The sequence below is a fragment of the Nannospalax galili genome, unplaced genomic scaffold (genome assembly GCF_000622305.1).
Source record: "Nannospalax galili isolate Female #2095 unplaced genomic scaffold, S.galili_v1.0 scaffold115, whole genome shotgun sequence".
Taxonomy (NCBI): domain Eukaryota; kingdom Metazoa; phylum Chordata; class Mammalia; order Rodentia; family Spalacidae; genus Nannospalax; species Nannospalax galili.
The window spans coordinates 6,742,022-6,762,301 of NW_008340588.1; the positions used below are offsets into that span (position 1 = coordinate 6,742,022).

Below are 20,280 nucleotides of genomic sequence, written 5' to 3' on the forward strand. Positions count from 1 at the left end.
GTATGTGAGTTATTTAAAATCTATTTACCAGTGGCATGTCAGTTTCTTCTATTATGGCATTTCATTTTCTTATGGACTTTAGGAATTATTTATGAGTCGAGCATGACTTTGTTTCGCATGTGATGCTGAATTTAAGTTTTTCATTGCTTAGAGTTTTTTCTTTGACTGCCATGTATAGAAACACTTTTCCTGTCCTAATACTACCAAAAAGTTTCCCCACATTTAAGTCTAATACTTCGACTTCCCAGTGTTAGTATTTAATCCACCTAGAATGTATACATAGTAATACAAATTTCTAACATCTTATCTCATAAACTTCCAACTGTAATTATAGTGCTTATTCTAAAACAATTAATTTTACTATTGATAGCAAGGTTATAATAAACCCAGGCTTCCTATTTTAAGCTCACAGCTCAATATAAAAGTGTCACTGAAAAAGACCTTATCAGCCTTCTTTCTCCTTCCTAGAGAACCATCAAAGGCTAATTGCCTCCTAAAGTGTTTTCCTTTTTGATTTCTGTTGTTTATTTTGTTCTTTGAAATTGTTTCATATAGTCCAGGCTAGCCTCAAATTGTCTGTGAAGGAGAGAATGACCTTGAAATCATGATCGTCCAGTCTTCATTTCCCAAGTGCTGGGCTTACTGAAAAGCACCAACACACCTGACTCCAAAGTGCTTCTGAAAGGCTCAATGCTCTTGAGGTTAAAAGTGAAATATACTTTAAAGAATCATATGCTAAAATTCAGCATGGCAGAAGCTCCAATGGCCATGAAGACTCTTCTCAAATTGCTTTTTAAGTAGCTATTTCTTTTGTACTCATAAATCTAATTTACTATAGAAATTATCTGATTATCAGCAAGATATGTGAATTCACCACATTTCAGAACTACCAGTTTATGTACAGCCACACAGTAACTTTTCAACATACACTGAAAACAAGGTTCTGAAGACGTACTGCCAACCAGGAAAACATTCATCACACATTCACTGTCATTGAATTCTGGCTCCAACTGACTAAAATGGTGGACTTAACTCTTCCTGACCTCAAGAATGCTTCTGGCAGAAAATTAAGACTAGAGAAATAATTCTACCTCACTCCCAAGTTGTAGTAAGAAGCTAGATTATGAAGTTTCCCTTTAAAACCTGGCAAGTGTTATCTAGATTTTAATGCCCCTATTTGCTAATATGTAGCAAATTAGTGACAATTATACTTATAAAGAAAAATGACAAAAACACTCCAAAACTACAGCTCTAACACTGTTATTTTTTTTTTTAATGTCACTATTCTAATGTTGTTAAAGTATGAAATACTAAGGTATTCTCCTTTGGCTGGTTTGCACATTCTCCTGTGCCTCTTTTCATTGTTCAAAATACTAACATTCCTTTCTTCATGTAAACAATTTCTTACAGGTTGCTTTCTATCATTTATGATTGGACTTAAAAAGTAAACTCAGTTATCTTTACCTTCAGAAAGGATGAATAACTGATTGTATGAAAATAGTCTCTTTACTGGTAGTTAAAATGCTAATCTTCATCAATAAAATGGCTGTAACTTTCGATTAAGTATTGTCGGCATAAAAATATTACATGAATACTGCATGACAAAGAGGCTCAAAAGGCAATTTAGACTGTCATTTCTAACACTCAAGAGGGCAAGGTACCATGACTGTTACCACAACTTCATCTGCCAAACCAAGATGTCTAATTTCAACTGTCAACCTGATAAGATCACCTAGGGGACAGGCCTCTGGATATGTATGCAGGGGATTATTTTGTTTAGGTTAATTGAGGAGGACCCACCCACTGTGGGTAGCAGCATTCCCTGGGATGAGGTCCTACACTGTACAAAAGGAGACAGTGAACTGACACAGGCTTTCAGGGTTCTCTTCTAGGCTGTGGCTGCCTCAAGCTCCTGCTGACTTGACTTCCTCACATGATCAATTATACCTTCAACCATGAGCCCAAATAAGCCTTCCTTCCTTCAGCTGCTTCTGTCAGGGTATTTGAATCACAGGAACAAAAAAAAGTAATCAAACCATACCAACACAAACCATACCAACCAGCCAAGCAAACAAAAAACAATAAAAATGTTGAATAAATAGGCAGGGCAGGGAAGGGGGAATGACAGGGACTTTATTTGAAATGCTCGAGAAGCTGGAAAGTGAGTAAAGAAAATGAGCCACAATAAATGAAGACAGCGTTTTAAAGGAGTAAATAAAGGACACAGTTGCTAAACTAGATGAACTAAGTTTCTATCTCCATAGCTTCATGGGGCTGGTAACTGTGGGAGAGAACCAAGGGGCAAACCTTAGTGCCCCCGTGAAGTGAAGTGACTGAAGATCTCCTGTTCCCTAAAGCTGACCTTTAAGCACTACAACCAGAAAATCACCAGTTGCACTAGGGGAATGCAAGGAAAATATACCTGTCTTGAATCTCAGAGCTATGTGGAAGAGAAGGTAAACCTCTTGTGATTTCTTAACTCTAAAGCTATCTTTACAAAGTTCTTCAGTCCTAATTCATTCACACTTAATGGACTGAGAATTTATTTTCACAAGGTTTGAATTTTTAGTGTCTCCAGTTAACGTGTAGAAGCAAAATCAAGTAACTTCTAGGGAAAGCCACCTTGTCCCAGGGGCCTTTAAAGTTCTAAAAAATAGAAGCTCAAATAAATCATAAAACAGTCAAAGAAATTAGACATCAAAAGTGAAAACAGGGCCAGCGAGATGGTTCAGCAGGTAAAGGAACTTGCCAACAAGCCTGATGACCTGACCTCAATCCCTAGGCACCTACATGCTGGAAGGAGAGCATCAACCACAGGTAACTCAGACAGAAATATCAGAAAAATAACTAAGGGGGAAAGTTCATTAGTGTTTAGAAATAAAAAAATATTTCTAAATAAGTTATGAGTCATAAAAAAATCATAAAAAGAAAAATAATAAATAACTTCCTATCAAAACTTTGAGAACAAAGGCTGAAGCAACGGCTCAGCAGTTAAGAGCACTGGCTGCTCTTGCAGAGGACCCCAGTTCCGTTCCCAGCACCCACATGGCAACTAACAACCATCTGTAACTCCATTTCCAGGGGATCAGATGCCTTCTTCTGGTCTCCATGGGCATTGCACACATGTGACACACTTACATGCATGAGGCAAAACACTCATACACATAAAATAAAAATAAGCAAATAAATTTTTAAAAAACTTTGAGAATATTACCGAATCAAAGGGAACATGGCAAGAATTTAAGAGCTGCAATTTCTGGAATCAGAAACCTAAGAATCATAGAATAAACCAAATACCCAATTTAAGTTAGAAAAGACCATACACCCATACATACACACACACACACACACACACACACACACACACACACACAATCCAGAATCCCAACTAAACAAAAAGGTGTTTCTTTAAAAAGATCAAGCTATTTCTGTATAAGACAGAGAAAATATTTTGGATTGCCAGGCCAGTCTGTGTCATAGCTGTTAGACTCTGCTATTGTAGCTTAAGGCAATCACTGACAACAAACAGGCATAGCCTGGCTGCAACTGTTTATTCACAAAAACAGGAGGTAGGCCGGATTGGGTCCATTGACCCTAGTTTGCAGAACTCTGGAAAGAAAACTAAGTTAACAATCTTCTGAGCAAAGGTGATTAGGAGGGAAAAAAGAGACATGCATTGACTATGTTAGAGCTTAAAACTTATAAGTAACTTCATGCCAGCATGTATAGAAACTAAGATGAAATGGAAATATGTTTAGAAAAAAAAATGTAAGCTTATCAAGTGATTAAAAAGGACACAGAGTACCTTTATAGTCATATAATTCTAAAAGTCATCTAGAAGAAAAGCCTAACATTTCTTTTCAAGTATTAGGTGTTGAAGACTCTCCATTCTAATCTGAGAGCACAGAGGAAACACAGCTATGAAAAATGTGCTCTTGTTTATGGGGCTCTCAGGTTCAGTTCTTTCTCTTCTCTCAAAACTGAAACTGTTGGATTCTTCTGAAACTTCTCAGCTTTGACTTCACAACACTGCAATGGTAACTGACTTAGCTTGACATCACTGCTTGCTTAGGGCTGGATTTTTTTTTTTTTTTTTAATCTTGGTAACTATTTGCAACACAGCTCCTAGTTTCAAGTAGGACTGTAATTTATCCATTGACTACTCTTCCGCATCTTTGAGTGCTAGAGCTCTCTGGCTAGAAGCTGCTATCTGATGACAAATATTCTGTAATGTCATACTCTCTACCTGCTTCTATTTCTTCTTTTATTTTTTAACTTATTTTTTATTTTATGTGTCAATATCATGCCTCCATGTATGCAAATGCATGCAAGGCCCAAAGAGGCAAGAAGAGACTATTGGCTCCCCTGGAACTGGAGTTATAGACGGTTGTTAGCTGCCATGTATGTGAAGGGATTTGAACCCAGGGCTTCTGCAAAAGCAACCAGTGCTCTGAACCACTAAACCATCTCCCAGTCCCTGCTTCTATTTCTACATCATAAGTTCCTATATTCTCTACTACCTTGCCATTTTCAATTTTCATTTTCTCTCTCATCATTCATTGACTTAAGATCTGGTTTACCACCTCTTGGTTACTACTTTATCTTTGGATAGATGAAATATTCTGCCTGATGAAATTCTTTTTAGTACTACATCTGGCTTAGTCCCTTGTCCTTTAGTACCTGCCCCCGACAAAGAATGGGTGGTTTGCAGTCTTATCAATGCCCAGCACTATCTACATGGTCTGACAGACTATCTCTAAGCCATATCCTAAGACTCACCAATTCTTGTATGTGTGTGCATAGTGTGCATGTGCATCATTGATTCTTTAGCTTCAAAAGCATCTAAAATGTTTCATTCCACAATTCTTTATAGGATGCAGCACTTTGGGAAACAAATAAAAAGAAATACGCACAGGAAAAAGTTCATATGGACTTGTCAGAGCTGAAAAATAATTTCAGGTGTAGAAAACTTGCTGGTTTTCATTTACTAGTAACCTACATACAGCATTTGACTTTGAAGGTTGTTTTTTAATTTTTTATAAAGAAAACTCTTACAAGTTAGAGGAAGCCAACAATGAATTAAGAGTAAGTTACATATTTCCTTATTTGAAAACTGAAGATAAACTGAGAACATTCTTAAATCTTAGAAATTTAGGAAAACTATAGGGCTAGAGGGATGGCTCGGTGGTTAAGAGCATTGATGGTTCTCGCAGATGATCTGGGTTCAATTCCCAGCACTCACATGGCAGTTACAACCATCTGTAACTCTAGTTCCAGGGGATCTGATGCCCTCTTCTGACCTCCACAGACACCGCACAACATGAATGCACTTACATACATGCTGGCAATACAATTCATACACATAAAATAAAAATAATAGGTAAAATATTTTTTAAAAGAAATTTAGAAAAACTAAAGTCTTTCTCTGATTTAGTTAAGTGAGAATAGTTAACACTTATATAATACCTAAAAGGCCACTTGATTGTACTTACTTCCTTTTCATTCCCTCACAATTTTCTCCAAGGTCTTAGTCACACGTTTGAATAACACTTAACTCATTCACTTCCATCTGAACATGAATTACTGGACTACATTCACAAACCAGTTACAAGTAAAAAGTGATTGCAGGCAGATTTCAGAAACCCCAGCGAAGTTTTCCAAAGTGCCATCTCCCCCTCAGCCCACTGGTGTTCATTTTGAGTTTTCCCTTATTCTGGCGAACTTAGGACAGACTTATTACTTCAATACCAGAATCTATTATTTAGCTAAAGAAACAAAGGGCCCTGTAGCAAAATCCAAGCATAAAACTAATTTTTTGAACTGTTTAAAAATATTTTCTTTATAGTGAGATTGAGTAGGGTTATTAAAGTAATCTTATAAAAATCACTTTTACTTTGACAAAAGTGTGGGCCTTTTGTGTAAACTTTCTGTTTCATCTACAGTGCTTTGAGAAGTCTATTAAAAGTAGGTTAACTCATGAAACTAAAATCACCCACATGTTTTGCCTTTTGTTTTCTACTAATTACACACATCTAGTAACTGGATTCCTCTACTGGTTTACACGTAATAGAAAGCATTGAAGTCTATCTGAATTATAATGCAACCATGCCATCTACATCTGCCCAAAGGTTCCTGTGAAGCAGGATACATGATACCAGCAATTTCACGCGAAGACCTTAATATGATTTCAGTCATTGTTGCTAACCAATTCTGTAATCATAAACTCCAGTATTCATATCTAAAATAATTTATTTAAATAAAGATCAGATGGTAAAATTGCTGAAAATAAGATTAACATACAAAAATCAGCCAGGAATAGCCATTTAAAACAGATGTGAGGGAAAACATCCCATTTATGAGTATATTCGTTTTATATCTATTTGTTCATTCTAATTAAATCAAAGAATTAAAAGTATAATATAGAAATTTAATATACACATAATTTGACCCAATAAATGTAAAAAGTATGTGACTAAAAGAATTAAAAAATTAATTACTGAGGAATGGAAGATATCTGAATAAGGAGATACATATATTCTATTCATACATAGGTGTCATTACTGTTAATACATTGTTACCAAATAACCTACCCATCAAACACACATTTTTGAGAAACTTGATAAATGTATCTAAAATGTTATTTGGAAGAATATCTAAGATTACCAAAATCCTAAAAAAAAAAAAGAAACCCTCAAAAGTTGTAGCACTAGACTGGAAACTGGAGAACTTGTCTTTCTAGATAATGAATCAGATTGTTATGAAGCTATGGTATTTATAGTAAGTCTATCCTGGTGAGGGGATACAAAATTACTGATGCCACACAGAACAAGATCAACAGATATGATTATATAGAACCAAGCTCACATGTGATAAACAGTGAAATTTCAAAGGAAAAATGATCATCTGGGAAAATGTTATTACATAAAGACAAATGATTAAGATGTAAAAAGTTCTTACCATTTTTTTAAAAACAACTGTACTATTATAACAGTTTCATGAGTGTAAAACTGAATGTGCATTAAACATATGAAAAGATACTCATTCTCACTAAGACAAGTAGCTTGAGCACTGATTTTCTTCATCTATTAGACTTGCAAACCTTGAAATGTAAAATGCACTACCTGCAAATGCATGTATAAACGGGCATTTGCATACTAATAATGAAGCACATATGTCAGCGGCATCACATCTGCATACTCCTTGATCCCACAAGTTACGTGTGGGGATCCATTCTACAGAAGAACACGAACAAGATAATGTTCATATACCACCACACCTAAAATTTAAAAACTGGCAACAATCTAAATGATACCACAACATGAACAGTGAAGGTAAACAATAGCCACGCATGCTATGGAGCATAATGCAAGCCACACAAGAACTTCATAGTCTGTGTGGCCATGTTACTTCACTCAGAACCAAGGAATCTGGAGAACAAGATCCCATGTTTATACCCGTAAAGATCAGTTTCCAAAAGTTTACAATGCAATAGTTTATATCCTTTTCTGACTAAACATCTTCACAGTGAGCACATAATTCGTTTTCATATGAAAGCACAAGTTTGAGGGAAAAGAATGTGAGGTTGAATGTGAAATACTAGTTAACCTAAACTTTCTTTACTAAGAATTTATTCCTTTCTTCTGAAGGATACAGGATTATTTTTACAAAATCTAGCTAAGAAAGTCTTTTTCACACCTGAAGATGCATTCATTTTTCTGAGCACTCACTGGATACATTAGACTCTGGGGATAAGATATGATACTGCAAGGGATAGACCAGGATACAAACAAATTACAACAAAGTGATTTGAACTTATTATAAGAGAAGTGTACATAAGGATAAAAATGAAAAGGAAAGGTCATTCTATGTGGAGGAAAAGACAACAGAAAAGACCTAATTTAAGATCATGCTGAAGCTGAATTTTATAGATATGTTGGCCAGATAAATAGGAGAAAGCAAGTAAGTGCAAAAGTTTGTACACATTCACACGAGGTTTACATATAACGTATGTATGTATATATATATATATGTACATACGTATGCACACTTAAGCAGATGACTTCTGGATAAAGTGCTATAAATATGCAACAATGGTAATATTTAATGCTAAGTATCTAACCAGTAAAATTCTTTGAGCATTCATCTACTATACCTTTGTTTTCTACAGTAGCAGGAAATGGCTGTATGTTATTATTTTTACATTTTTTTCTTACAAAAGTGTACAAGAAAATTTTAATGACTATCTACCACTAAAATCTTATTTTAAGTAACAGCAACAAAAATTTGTTGCAAATACAAAGTGTATGCTTTCACTGTTCAAATTCTGACATTAAAAAAAAAAATCTTACTGTATAGTTCTAAAACGCAAACATGTTTGAGTTCTATAGAAAACAGCCCTAACACAATAAACAGTCTCCTTTCATAAAAGAGCTATATTGTCCTAAGGGGTATTTTTAATATTGCTTTTAGGAAGTGTTTTCCTCTCCTGCACACAATCACTAAGTTCCCCTTTAGGGTCCAGCACCACATCTCACACATCCTCACAGAAACAAGCCATGTACTTCGTACCTCGTGGAGCGTGAGGTGTTTTCCATCCTTTCTTTTTGAGTCAAATCTGCCGTATATTGCACTGTATTTTCGAATCTCCTCTTCCTTGTGTGGATCTTCGTCATTCATCTCAAAGATGTGACCAATCATTTTGGCCAACTTCTTATTGTTCTTTAACAGCTCTTTCACTTCGTTCAAGTCACTTTTGGGAAGCGTGGGGGCCATTCTCTCCACGCACTCGGCCACAGAGAGCGCAGCTGCAGCATCCAGAGCCTCACTGCTTTCCTTTGGGGAGGCTGGGGAGCCCAGGTCTGCTGGGGAAAGACTGTGCTCACTCTCTGTGGTGTGCTGTCCTTGCCAGAGTCTGGAATCACTGACACTCTGCAGTGCTAAGCTCCCCACTTCCGACTTCCCCTGTCCCAAGCTCTGCACACAGGTAGTGGCAGCACATTTCGGGATTTTCAAATGCGGCTCCCGGGTATTGCTATTCCTTTCGTAGCTACTGCAGGATATTCCCAGCCATGTTGGGGAGCCCTCTGGTAATTTATAGATAGGTATGCTACTGACAGGAAGGGAAGTCAGGGGCTGATTGAAAAGACCAGGATTTGTAACCCAGTCTCTCAAAGCCTTCTGTAACCTTCTAACATGAAGAGGCTTGCTGGCCATGCCCACGAGTGCCATGATTTCCAAAAATTCCTCTTCTCCAGCTTCACAGAGTTGCTGGACATCATCACCACCTTGTTGGATAAAGGCATCAAAATAAGAAAGCAGATTAGCTTTCTGCAATATTCTATACAGCTGCAACTCCCCCAGGGTCCTAGGTAAGGCCGTGGCCATTACTGTGGATGGGTTCAACCTAGAAAAAGAAGAGAGGAAAAATTCACAATTGCCTAAAATTTCTTAAACGAAATGGGTTAGACATAACAAGACTTAGGCATGCAATGTAAGAAAACAAGATGATGGTTAAGGAAGCAGTCCCCATATGCTTTTCTCCCTAGGGTGGAGGCACAACGGTAAAGGTAAATCAAAATTAGCAGGAGGTAAGAAGTCAATATGTTACCAATCACTGAACTCTTATTTTGTGCTAAGCAATGTGATACACTGCATCACATATGTCTAATCCTCACAACAAACCCAGTCAGACAGACTTAGTTATTCCTGTTTTATAAAGAAAAGTAAACAAGATTAGCCTAGTAAGTGAAAGAAGATAATTTCATGTGAATTGGTAGTAATAAAACAAAAAATAGCATATTTAACGACTCAGGATGGGGGGTAGCAAAAGTTCGAGCAAGTGATGAATTATGTTCACTTTGGTGCAAGTGGTACAGAAGAGGACATGGCTATCATTTGTTAGTACTTCCGATGGCTTAAGGAAGGAAGTGATAGGTGACAATGGAATACATACTCAGTAAGAGTCAAGAATTATGACAGGTATTGAGAATATAGAAAACTCGGGTCACCGGTTATAATGCTAATGTAGAACTGCCCTACATGAAGAATAACAGACTGGGGTCTATGTATGTATCAGAGATATCTCCATACAAGGATGAAATCTGGAGGGGGGTGAGCCCTCCAAAGAAGCAGCAGAGAATCAAAATGGAACGAGAGCCAAGCAAGATAGTGAAGAGACAGAAAGATTCAGAAAACCACATTCCCACCTCTCAGGGCCTTGAAAAGGTACTCCTTGACTGGAGACCTCACAAGGAAGAGTTGGCCAATTACTTCCATTACCAGAAGCAAACTTGTAATCAATACACCTATAAGATTAAAAAGACACAGAAGCCCTTTATGGAGAAATTCACAGATGACCAAAAGCATGCACACACTGGAGGAATATGGAAGACCTGTTCTCAACTCTACTGGAATATAGGAACAGTTAACTGAGATATAGAAGCAGAGGTACACAGGCAAACACTTGAAAACAAGGAAGTCACCATGCCTAGACTTGGTTTCAAAAGGCACCAACTAGAATGCTACATAAAATTCTAATCTGAGCCACCCCAACTAAGAACAAGTCTCTCTATCACTCTAAAGACCAACTGTTCAGCCCTGTCTCCTGGAACTTTTGAATCACAACATTTGGATCAACTAGCAACCTCTTCAAACTTCATGGTTCTTTATTTACTTGGGTTAGTATGGACAGGGCCTTGATGACTTTTCAACAGTATATTTAATGTGTGTCCAATGGCTCCTGCTAGACTCAAGAAGTTATCTACAGTCCTTCTGAAAAAGTTTCCTTAGTCCCTGAACTTTATCTCAGGAAACCCAGGATTTGGCAGATGAAGGAAACTGTCCAAGATCCTCATTCAGCATATCCTCTAGGCAACAGAAACTGCAGGTTCTGTGACTGTTCAGATCGGGCCTACTTCATGGTCACTCTACCTCATCCTGAGTAAATACCTTCTGTCTTCTTGATCACCTAAATGATCAAGTAGTTTCCAAGTAGTATCCTTTCTCCTCTTTACCCAGAAAAGAAAACCTCCCAGTTATTAAGAGAAAGAACTTGTAGATTGGTAAGTAGTTATAAGGAATGATGAGCCCAAGTGTGCATTTCCAAAGTCAAGATAACAGATGAAAGATAGCTTGCCCAGAGTCCCAGGAGGCTCTCTAAAGACCCACATTTGCTGCTGGAAAGGAGTTTTCTCCCTTAGCTTTCACATCAGAGGAATGTGTCAGCTTCCTTCCAAAGCCTGCTGTGATCATTTAAACACCCACTACTTCATACATTAACTTGATTGGATTTGAAAGAAATGGTTACACAAAAATCTGTGCCATTCATGCCTCAACATGAAGGTCAAACAAGCTGAAAACAAGTTGTACTTGTATCCCTCTGATCTCAACTAAAGTATCAAAGGTTCCAAACACAATCCTGCCTACAAGTAGCTACAGTAAAACCACCCAGGTAAAAACTATTGTATTTGGCTTTTCCAAGACATCCTAGAACACCAAGCTGAGTCTGGCCTTTTTATAAAGTCCATAGTTTAAAAAAAAAAACAAAAAAAAACAGTTACTCGTTGTTACTGTTTCCAAGATAACCTGAAACCCTGTGGTCCCAGTGTAGCATTATCCATCTACTTATCAGTAAAAAGAATCACAGTGCTAGAAAGAGGAACTTAAAAACATTAGTTTTAGACAACTTATTTTTCACTAGGTCAAATGGTAATGATTGGTCCCAAAGCTTTAAAAAAAATCCAGCTCACTTTGGCTATTACAAGCAGCAACAGTCATCTGCCAGGTTCAAGCTAAGTAAAATGAGAAGCTGTACCAGTCAACTCTTGTTCTGCTATGGTAAACAAAAATTTCCTGACATTCTCCTGGCCTGGGTATGAAGATTCTGGGAATGACAGAGAGGCACCTTTCATGGTCTCTAGGAAAAAGAAAAATCATTCAAACTACCTCTATCCAGTCTGCTTTCAGGACCCATCACTCTATCAAAAGTCTAAGTGACTGCAGAGTTATCACCTAGGTGTCCCTCATAAATCTCATATACATCCCTCCCTGAAATGTTTTTCATTTAACTCTGATAATGTCACAATTTTCCTTTCTCTACTTTAATCTTTTACTATATTCTAAGTTCAAGAATTCTCTAAACTTGTTACTGTTGTTGTTGGGAGTTGGGGGTGGTGGACATTACTATGCTGGCCAAACTAGCCTGAGGTGGTCCTCTGGCCTCAGAATCCTGAGTGCTGGGATTACAGGTATGGGCTGCCACACCGAGCTGTCAGGGTTTTGCACTCTATCTCTTTTCTACTGTCTTTCAGTATTATTCCTTGATGATTTCTTCTACTCCCACCAGGAGTCAACTGCTGCTAAAGACAGTCATCTCCAAAACTGTTAACTGTAGCTTAGACCAGGACTGTTTTTCAACTTTATCCACTTGCAACCCCCAAACCCCCTTTTTTTTTTGGTCTTTTTGAGACAGGATCTTTTTGGTCTCCCTTGTAGCCCCAGCTGGCCCAGAACTCACTATGTAGACCAGGCTGGCCTTGAACTCACAGAGATCTGCCTGCCTCTGCCTTCCAGGTGCTGGGATTAAAGGTGTGCTCATCCGCAACCCCTTTTTGACTGGAATTTTCTTTTTTTTTTTTTGTCTTTTTGAGACAGGGTCTTCCTGTATCTCCAGCTGTCCTGGAATTCACTATGTAGACCAGGCTGGCCTTGAACTCACAGAGATCCACCTGTCTCTGCCTCCCGGGTGCTAGGATTAAAGGCATGCACCGAAATTTTTTTATAAGACGCTGAGAATACAGATATAATAAATAGCTATACTGACCAAAATTTACTAATAAATCAAAGAAATTTATTTTAAAACAATTATTTAGTAAATACAATTTTACCTTTATTAAAGATGAAAGCAAATTTATATACTAATGAGAAGGATGTGCTTGTATATTTTTACATAAAGAATTAAATCTTGCTTGAATATGTGATACTGCTGGACCAGAGCATCTGTAACATTTTTCAGAGCTGATCAATATTTAAATTTTTATAATTGTCAATGCTGAGAGCACTGCTTCACATAAATATGTAGTACAAAATGATACAAGTGTGTTTAGGACCATTTCATAAGTTGCTAGAAATTATTTCCTAAGCTCAAGCCAAAATTCATTTAATAATTTCATGTGTGTTTTTTTGTGAAACTCAAGTGACCAACTCAAACAGCAATTTAAAAACAATCTAATACAATCCACAGACATACTTCTTTGATACTTATGTTAGGAATGATGGCAGGAAAATACTAGAAGTCTTTGTTTTCCATAATTAATTGATTACATTTCTATAGGAGCAGAAAACTCTGTATGTACAGCAAAGCACTGCAATTTGTAACATAACAAGTCTTAAGACCCAAGGTGCAGTCTTTTTGCAAGCATTCATTGGTACTGTGGGGCACGTAGGATATGCAAGTGCAAATGATACATGTTATCTTTTGAACCAAGGCTGCAGTGCAGCTGTGTGATGCAACACAGGTGAGCACTGCCAGCCTCAGAGTCATTACAGGATTTGTTTGTTTGTTTGTTTAAAGTTCTTATGAGTTCAGAACCACTACCAACTTTTTCAACATCCCCCACATTGAGTTACATGACCCCATCCAGGGTAATGACCTAGTCTAAGAAGCTGTGCCTTAGACCAATCAATCATTCATAGGCAGAGACTACAGAGTTACTACAAAGAAATCTCAAATCAAAATGTACCCTGAACTATGGCTACTGAGCAAAAATGATGCTTTTCACTATAAATAAAGGTAAATGAACACTTCTATGATTTCATTAAGGTACAAACTCATTTAAAAGTATAACCAAATTTGTTCTTTTAAGTATATTGACTGATGGGGCTGGAGAGATGGCTCAGAGGTTAAGAACACTGGTTGTTCTTACAGAAGACCCAGGTTCAAATCCCAGCACCCACATGGCAGCTAACAACTGTCTATAATGCCAGTCCCAGGGATCTGACAGCCTCTTCTGACCTCCACCGGCATTGCAAGACACAGGTGCACTTACCTACATGCAGGTAATACACACAAACACATAAAATGAATAAATAAAACTAAAAAAGAATATTGACTGCAGAGGTTGGAGAGATGGCTCAGTGGTTAAGAGCACTTACTGCTCTTACACAGGGCCTAGGTTCAATTCCCAGCACCCATATGGCAGCTACGGACTAGCCTTAACTCTAGTTCCAAGGGAATCTGAAGCCCTCTTCTGACCTCCGTGGCATTGCATGACATGGGTACACTCACATACATGCAGGCAATACACTCATACACATAAAAATAATAAATAAAAAAATTTAAAAAGAATATTGACTGCATTATCAATAAAAATGCTAAAAATAAAATGTGTATTTGCAGGTTTTTTTTTTTAATTTAAAAAGTGATCATCATGCCTGAAAATACTTGAGAACCACCAGCCTGAACTGTTCTTCTGAAGTATAACAGCATTCTACATGGGGTCTGTCAAAACCTCATTTGGTATGACCAAAAGTCAGTGTACCATCTCACTTTCTACCTGTCTTCTTGACTTCCAAATGGACTCTGCAATGCCCCAGTGTTTCCTTTGCACTTTCCCTGTCTCCTGGATTAGTAACCACGTTCCATCTTTGCTTTCTCCTCTTCCTTTCTCAAAGTACATGTCCTTGAGCCACATCTTCAGCCTTTTGCTTTCTGTCCCCAAAGCACCTAACTCTGGTGTGCACCTAACTGCTTCCTGCCCTGACTCTGAGAGCATTCTCAATTTCCCTGCATCTGACTTTTGCAAATGCCAACTTTATCCTCCTCAAGGACAGGTGTGGCTCTTCACTCTTCTCTATATGCTTTCCCACTGCTTAAAGCAAGAAACCTAAGTACTCATACAGGTACTGAACACCTAAATCTACCCAGCAAGCTTCTCTCATCTTCTTAACATGTCTGTCCCAGACACTCCTTCACAGACATAAAACCTCTTCCCATACAGTTACACTATAGGTTTCCTCCCGTGTCTCGGAATGCTCATAATTTTTCCCTTTTTGTCCTATCCCTCACCAGTTTCTCAGTTTTTCCAATATGCCAAATACTGAGCCAGTTCTAAGGAAACTGAGGAAAGACCTCATGAAGAATCAGGTGAAGAAGAAGCAGCCATTTAGGTACTGTGATAAATGCAATGCAGTGTTTTACATACAAGGAGCCACAGAACAAAGGACTTAATCCTGGCTCTGAAAACAAGTCACTGTTTGGTGACAGACACCCTGAGGACAGGAATTAGGTCTCATTAATCTTTACTTACCATAATTCCTAGCAAAGTATTCTACATAGATGCTATTTCTATAAAGACTGCTGTATGATGATACCCAGTGGTTCAATGAGAATCTGATCCACAGCCTTCTGTCATACATCAAAAAGAACACCCTCTCGGTACATGAGTATCCCACTTAAACTACCAATCTAGCACTGGCGTATTCATACTCCACTGCATCCTTCTACCACCTAGGATCCTTTACAGTTACTCGTCCTTAACACTTCCACTCTCTTAGAGGGCTAGCTACACTGTAGACTTTTAATAACATGGCTATTTTCCCAAGAGCTTCAAGGATGGGCTCCAAACAGAAAACTACACATGGTCAGTTATAATGTATATCATGTGTGAGGTCAGCCCCTCAAATCAGCATTTTCAAGATTTAGGTTTGTGGGGCTGGAGAGATGGCTCAGTGCTTATAAGCACTGGCTGCATCAAATTCCCAGCATCTACAAGGTGACTAACAACCTTCTGTAACTCCAGTTCTAGGGGAATCCAATGCCCTCTTCTGACCTCAGCAGGCATTGCATGACATGGGTGCACTTACATACATGCAGGCAATACACTCATACACATAAAATAAAAAGAATTTTTTAAAGTTTTAAAAGAATTCAGGTTTGAGCATGAGAGATTTTGTGTCTTTTTTGTCTGTTTCTGAAAATTAAGTGGAATATGTTACAAACAAATATCAAATAGTCATTACCTGTAAACAGATTCCTATCTATTCTTAAACATTTTCCTTCTATGCTACAGAAAGTTTTGCTACATACACATATTTAGCACATGTGAAAATGTACTACATACACTTTCATGAAGTCTATGATATTCTGAGGAAGAAAGATTCCTCAAGGAGTAAGGAGAAACCAAGAGCAAAATCACAGTAAGGCCTATCTTATTTATGCAGAGGACTTCTAATTCCTCCTCACCCCCAACCCAGCCTGAAATTTTTGCTTTAAAGTTATCTGAGTCAATAGCAACCAGTTAGAGAAAGTGTAAAAGGCCTTGGTTTAGCTCTCCTGAGTCACTTACAGATTAAGGTGAATTAGTTCCACTAGACTGTTTCTCTGTTAAGATCTAAATGAGGTCTGCTGCACCAACAAAAGAAACTGCAAATCTGAAGAGATTACTGGTAAAGCCCCTTAGGTATCACTGAGTTTAGAAGTGATAGGCTGGAAAGTAGAGGCCTGAGGGAAGGATGCAGTTGATATACTGAAGGTTGTAAGAGCCAGAGGGCCAGGACACCTGCTGCTAGATAGTATCTTCAGACAAGACAGGGAAGCTGCACCCATGAAATTTCAATAATACAAGTGACTAAACAAAACCTAAATAATGGCAGCCCAGGTTAGCATGCCAACATGGTTGGGGATGTTTCACAGGGTCTCACCTCTACATGAAGAGCTACTGGCAATCAATGGCTGCTGAGAGAGGAAGAATTAGTTTTCTCCAGTGTTGAGCCTCCTCATAGGTTATCTAATCCCAAGTGGTCAGCCCTAAGCTCATGTACATATTAGCACCACTAAATGGACTCAGTAGGTGTGTGTGTTTGTATGAAAACAGAAATTGAGAGGGAATGGGGGGAGGAACTGGGAAAAGTGGGAGGGCGGAGGGAGAGGTACAAATACAATACTCATATATGAAATTCTCAAAAATTAAAAATTTAAAATATAAAATAAAAAAGGTTGAAGATGAAGTCAGAATTTGATATAAGAAAGGATGAGCCTGTAGGAAACGAATTTTTCTCACTTCTAGTCCTAGACCTCTGAGCTCAAAGCTAAAAAATGGACTAAATGTGGTTCAGTTACATTTCATGGGTTATTTAAGATTGCAGAGTTCACCTGGATACTTATTAACTCCTATGTATGTTTCAAGTTCCAAAAGATTTACTTAGGCACTCTTATTAGGAAGCATGGAGTGGTGTATTTCTTCATTTGTTTTGGGGGTAGTTTTTTGTGCTGGGGACTGAACGGGCCTAAAGCACGTTGTGCACACATACCACCACTGAGTTACACTCCCAGACCAACAGTGATGTATCTTAAGTCTGGACAATTTCAGGTTTTATTGCCCTCAGAGTTACGAATTTGACCTTTGGCTTATAATGAATTAATGCTAATTTGGGGTACTTAAAAGTTCTCCCCTGTGGATTCTTTCTTCAATTCTGAAACTGTAGACTTTTTTTTTTGAGAGATGCCTTTAAAATTTAATCTAAATAATGAATGCGTAAGTTTAAATGCATTCATTAAAATTAGAAAAAGGTAAATCAGATTTACTTGGCTATTAAACAATAAGTATACATTAATAGCAACAGACAAATACCAGCATTACACATAATAGCTGGAAATTCTTCAGTCAGCCAACAGGAAAGTCAATGTACAAGCATTAGGGGCATTCTAAGTAGAGTCTGTAGGCAATGGATTTATATACATAAATTTGATTATCTTTTCAGAAGTTCTTTAAAAATTATTAACATATCATGCAAATTAGCATTCAGCCTCCTAAATACAATGTATTGAGAAGTGACAAATTATTTGAAAGCTTAATGATATGTTTTAGCTTTAAGAATTCTCAAGATGAGGATTAATGCTTTTTTCCCCAGCATCAACTTCTCAAATTTCCCATTTGTTCCATTATTAAGTTTAAGAGAGCATATTCTACTATTGTATGAGTTATTGAACATGTCAGATCAAAAGGGAAATTTGCATTTAACAGGATAACCATACTATTCTTTCTACTCTTCAAATGATGAGAGCAGCAGGTAAGAGCAAGTCCCAAGCAAAAGAGTTAGCAACCTTCAATTATGCTCAACTGGGCATTACTTATTCTGTAATATAGTAAACTCCACAAAGAAATATGCACAGACGAAATGATTAGACATTACATGATTAAACTGTTCATAAAAGTCTCTTCCATCAAAGTAACCCCAATATATGATGGTCCTGTGGGACTCAGAACGTAGCTTTAGATCATTATGAAAAATGAAACAACAAAAAAACAGGTTTATTCTAATGGAACAGACAAGGCCTAACATTAAGATAGAATCTAAGTCTCCAGACACAAAAATCTGACATACTTGTTTCCATCCAATCATCTTTAACTCTAAAATCTAAAGTTCATAAACAAATTCTTCAAAGATCTGCCCCATTTTATAATTTCTTCTTTCAAAACATCTACAATGCAAATCCCCCCAAATTTTAATAAACCAGTATGTACTTAAAGTTTAAAAGAAAGTATTTTAGCTGTCTAAATAAGAGAGGAAAACAAGCCTAGATTTTCCTATAGGGTAGTGGTTATTCACCAGTAACACAAATAGAAAACTAGCTTAGCTGAGATTATGCAATTACATTCATTCCCAAATAAGAAAATATTAGCTATGACTTACTTATTAGACATAAAGGCTCACTAAAATTTCTTTGTATCCGCTATAGCAATCCTATGAATTTGTCATCTGAATTACATTGACAAGAGCCAGAATGAAACAAAAATCTCCAGTGTCTCAATATTTTTCTTGTTGTTCTTACTGTCACATATAACAGACTAACAGAGGCAGGAAATACAAAGTATTTCCAATGGTGGAATTGCAAAACATGATACAAGTTTAAAAAAAAAAAATCTCCCTAAGGTTCCTTGAAATTATTTTCTTTCAAGACCTAATGTTCCAACATCTAAACCCCAAAACAGGGATAAAGAGGGCCGACTTTGCCAGTCATCTACAAGTTCTCAATAGCTTCCTTAGTTGCTTTTTAAGCTTAACGAAAGAACAGAATTAGATGTCTGGAATGATGCAAAGGTTGGGGAGAGGGAACACCCTTGAAACTAAGTCACTTTTACTGGCACTTATATTGGATCCGAAGCCAGCTCTTTCAATCTTCAGGAAGACAGTCTCCTGCCAAACAGAGACTCGACATCCTATGCATCCTCTCCCAATATTTCTTCTTAAGACCCGAGGATGAATTATAAATGTCATAACTGGGTATGTTCCACAAAGGAAGAAATTTTTAAAAGTGAAAATCTAAAAAGGTTAATTCACTGCCATGTACAAGACAGCGAAGCAATTCGTATGTGACTAATCTATTTTAAATTCATTCCTGTGCTCCTATGCAATCTAATATTACCGATTAAAACTGCCAAAATATTTTTTAAACGAGATCTGAAACTATCCTTGTGAGCTTCTGATCTTTGCACTCCTTAAAGTTGGCAGACACGTCACTAGCAAACCCATCGGCCGTGACAAGTTACTCCGAATCAGCGCTTTCGGATCAAACTGTAAATTAAGAGCCATTCCAAAATTTCACAAGCTCTCCAAGATCAGGGAACGAGGGTATGATTCTTTCCCATCACCCGCTGCAAAACTTGCACAATCTACAAATGCAAATTCCAATTCAACCATCCAAGCGCCTGTCTTTTCAGATCTCGTCAATCCGGCAACTGCAGATCACAAAAATTTGATCGCATTCAATGTCTATCCTCATAAGGTCACACACCTCTGCCTCCAAAGCGTCTACGTACATGTGTCTGCACATTCCTCACTCAGCCTCAGAGGCACAATGAGTCTCTCGCTCGCCTGCACCTCGGTGCCAAGTTTCTGAAAGCCACTTCCAAGCAAAACTCTCCTTCCGCTTTTAAAACAGAAAACTACAGTAAGATGAGGACACCCGGGGAGAAAAGGACGGTAAGTGCAGCACTTTGAGAAAGTCATCAAACACAAAGCCCGACCCGGGCTGAGGCGGCTCCTCTCCGACCCGCAAGCTCTCGCGCCGCGCCTCCGCCCAAGCGCGCAGCCCGCCGACCCCGGCCCGTAAGCGCGCGGCTTCGCGTCCGGCCCAGGCCGCGTTCCCGCCCCGCAGCTCCTGCCGTCGCCCACTCGAGTCCAAAGCCGCGTGTGGATATCGAGCCGCAGCCCCGCGCCCGCCCGCCCGATACGTACTCGGCCGCGGCTGCAGCGGCCCGGCGCGCTCGGAGGACGGCTCAG

At 38.2% G+C, this 20,280-nt stretch overlaps 1 protein-coding gene across 1 annotated transcript in view; it reads right to left on the reverse strand.

The window, feature by feature from the left end:
* The window catches only part of Nab1 (NGFI-A binding protein 1), a gene marked incomplete in the record, with an annotated part of 41,020 nt that extends 20,746 nt beyond the window's left edge, over positions 1-20,274 (reverse strand). Inside the window, 2 exon segments of the mRNA XM_008835615.1 lie at positions 8,569-9,403; positions 20,236-20,274. Of these exon segments, the coding sequence (XP_008833837.1) occupies positions 8,569-9,384 (816 nt within the window).
* Positions 20,275-20,280: the final 6 nt, after the last annotated feature.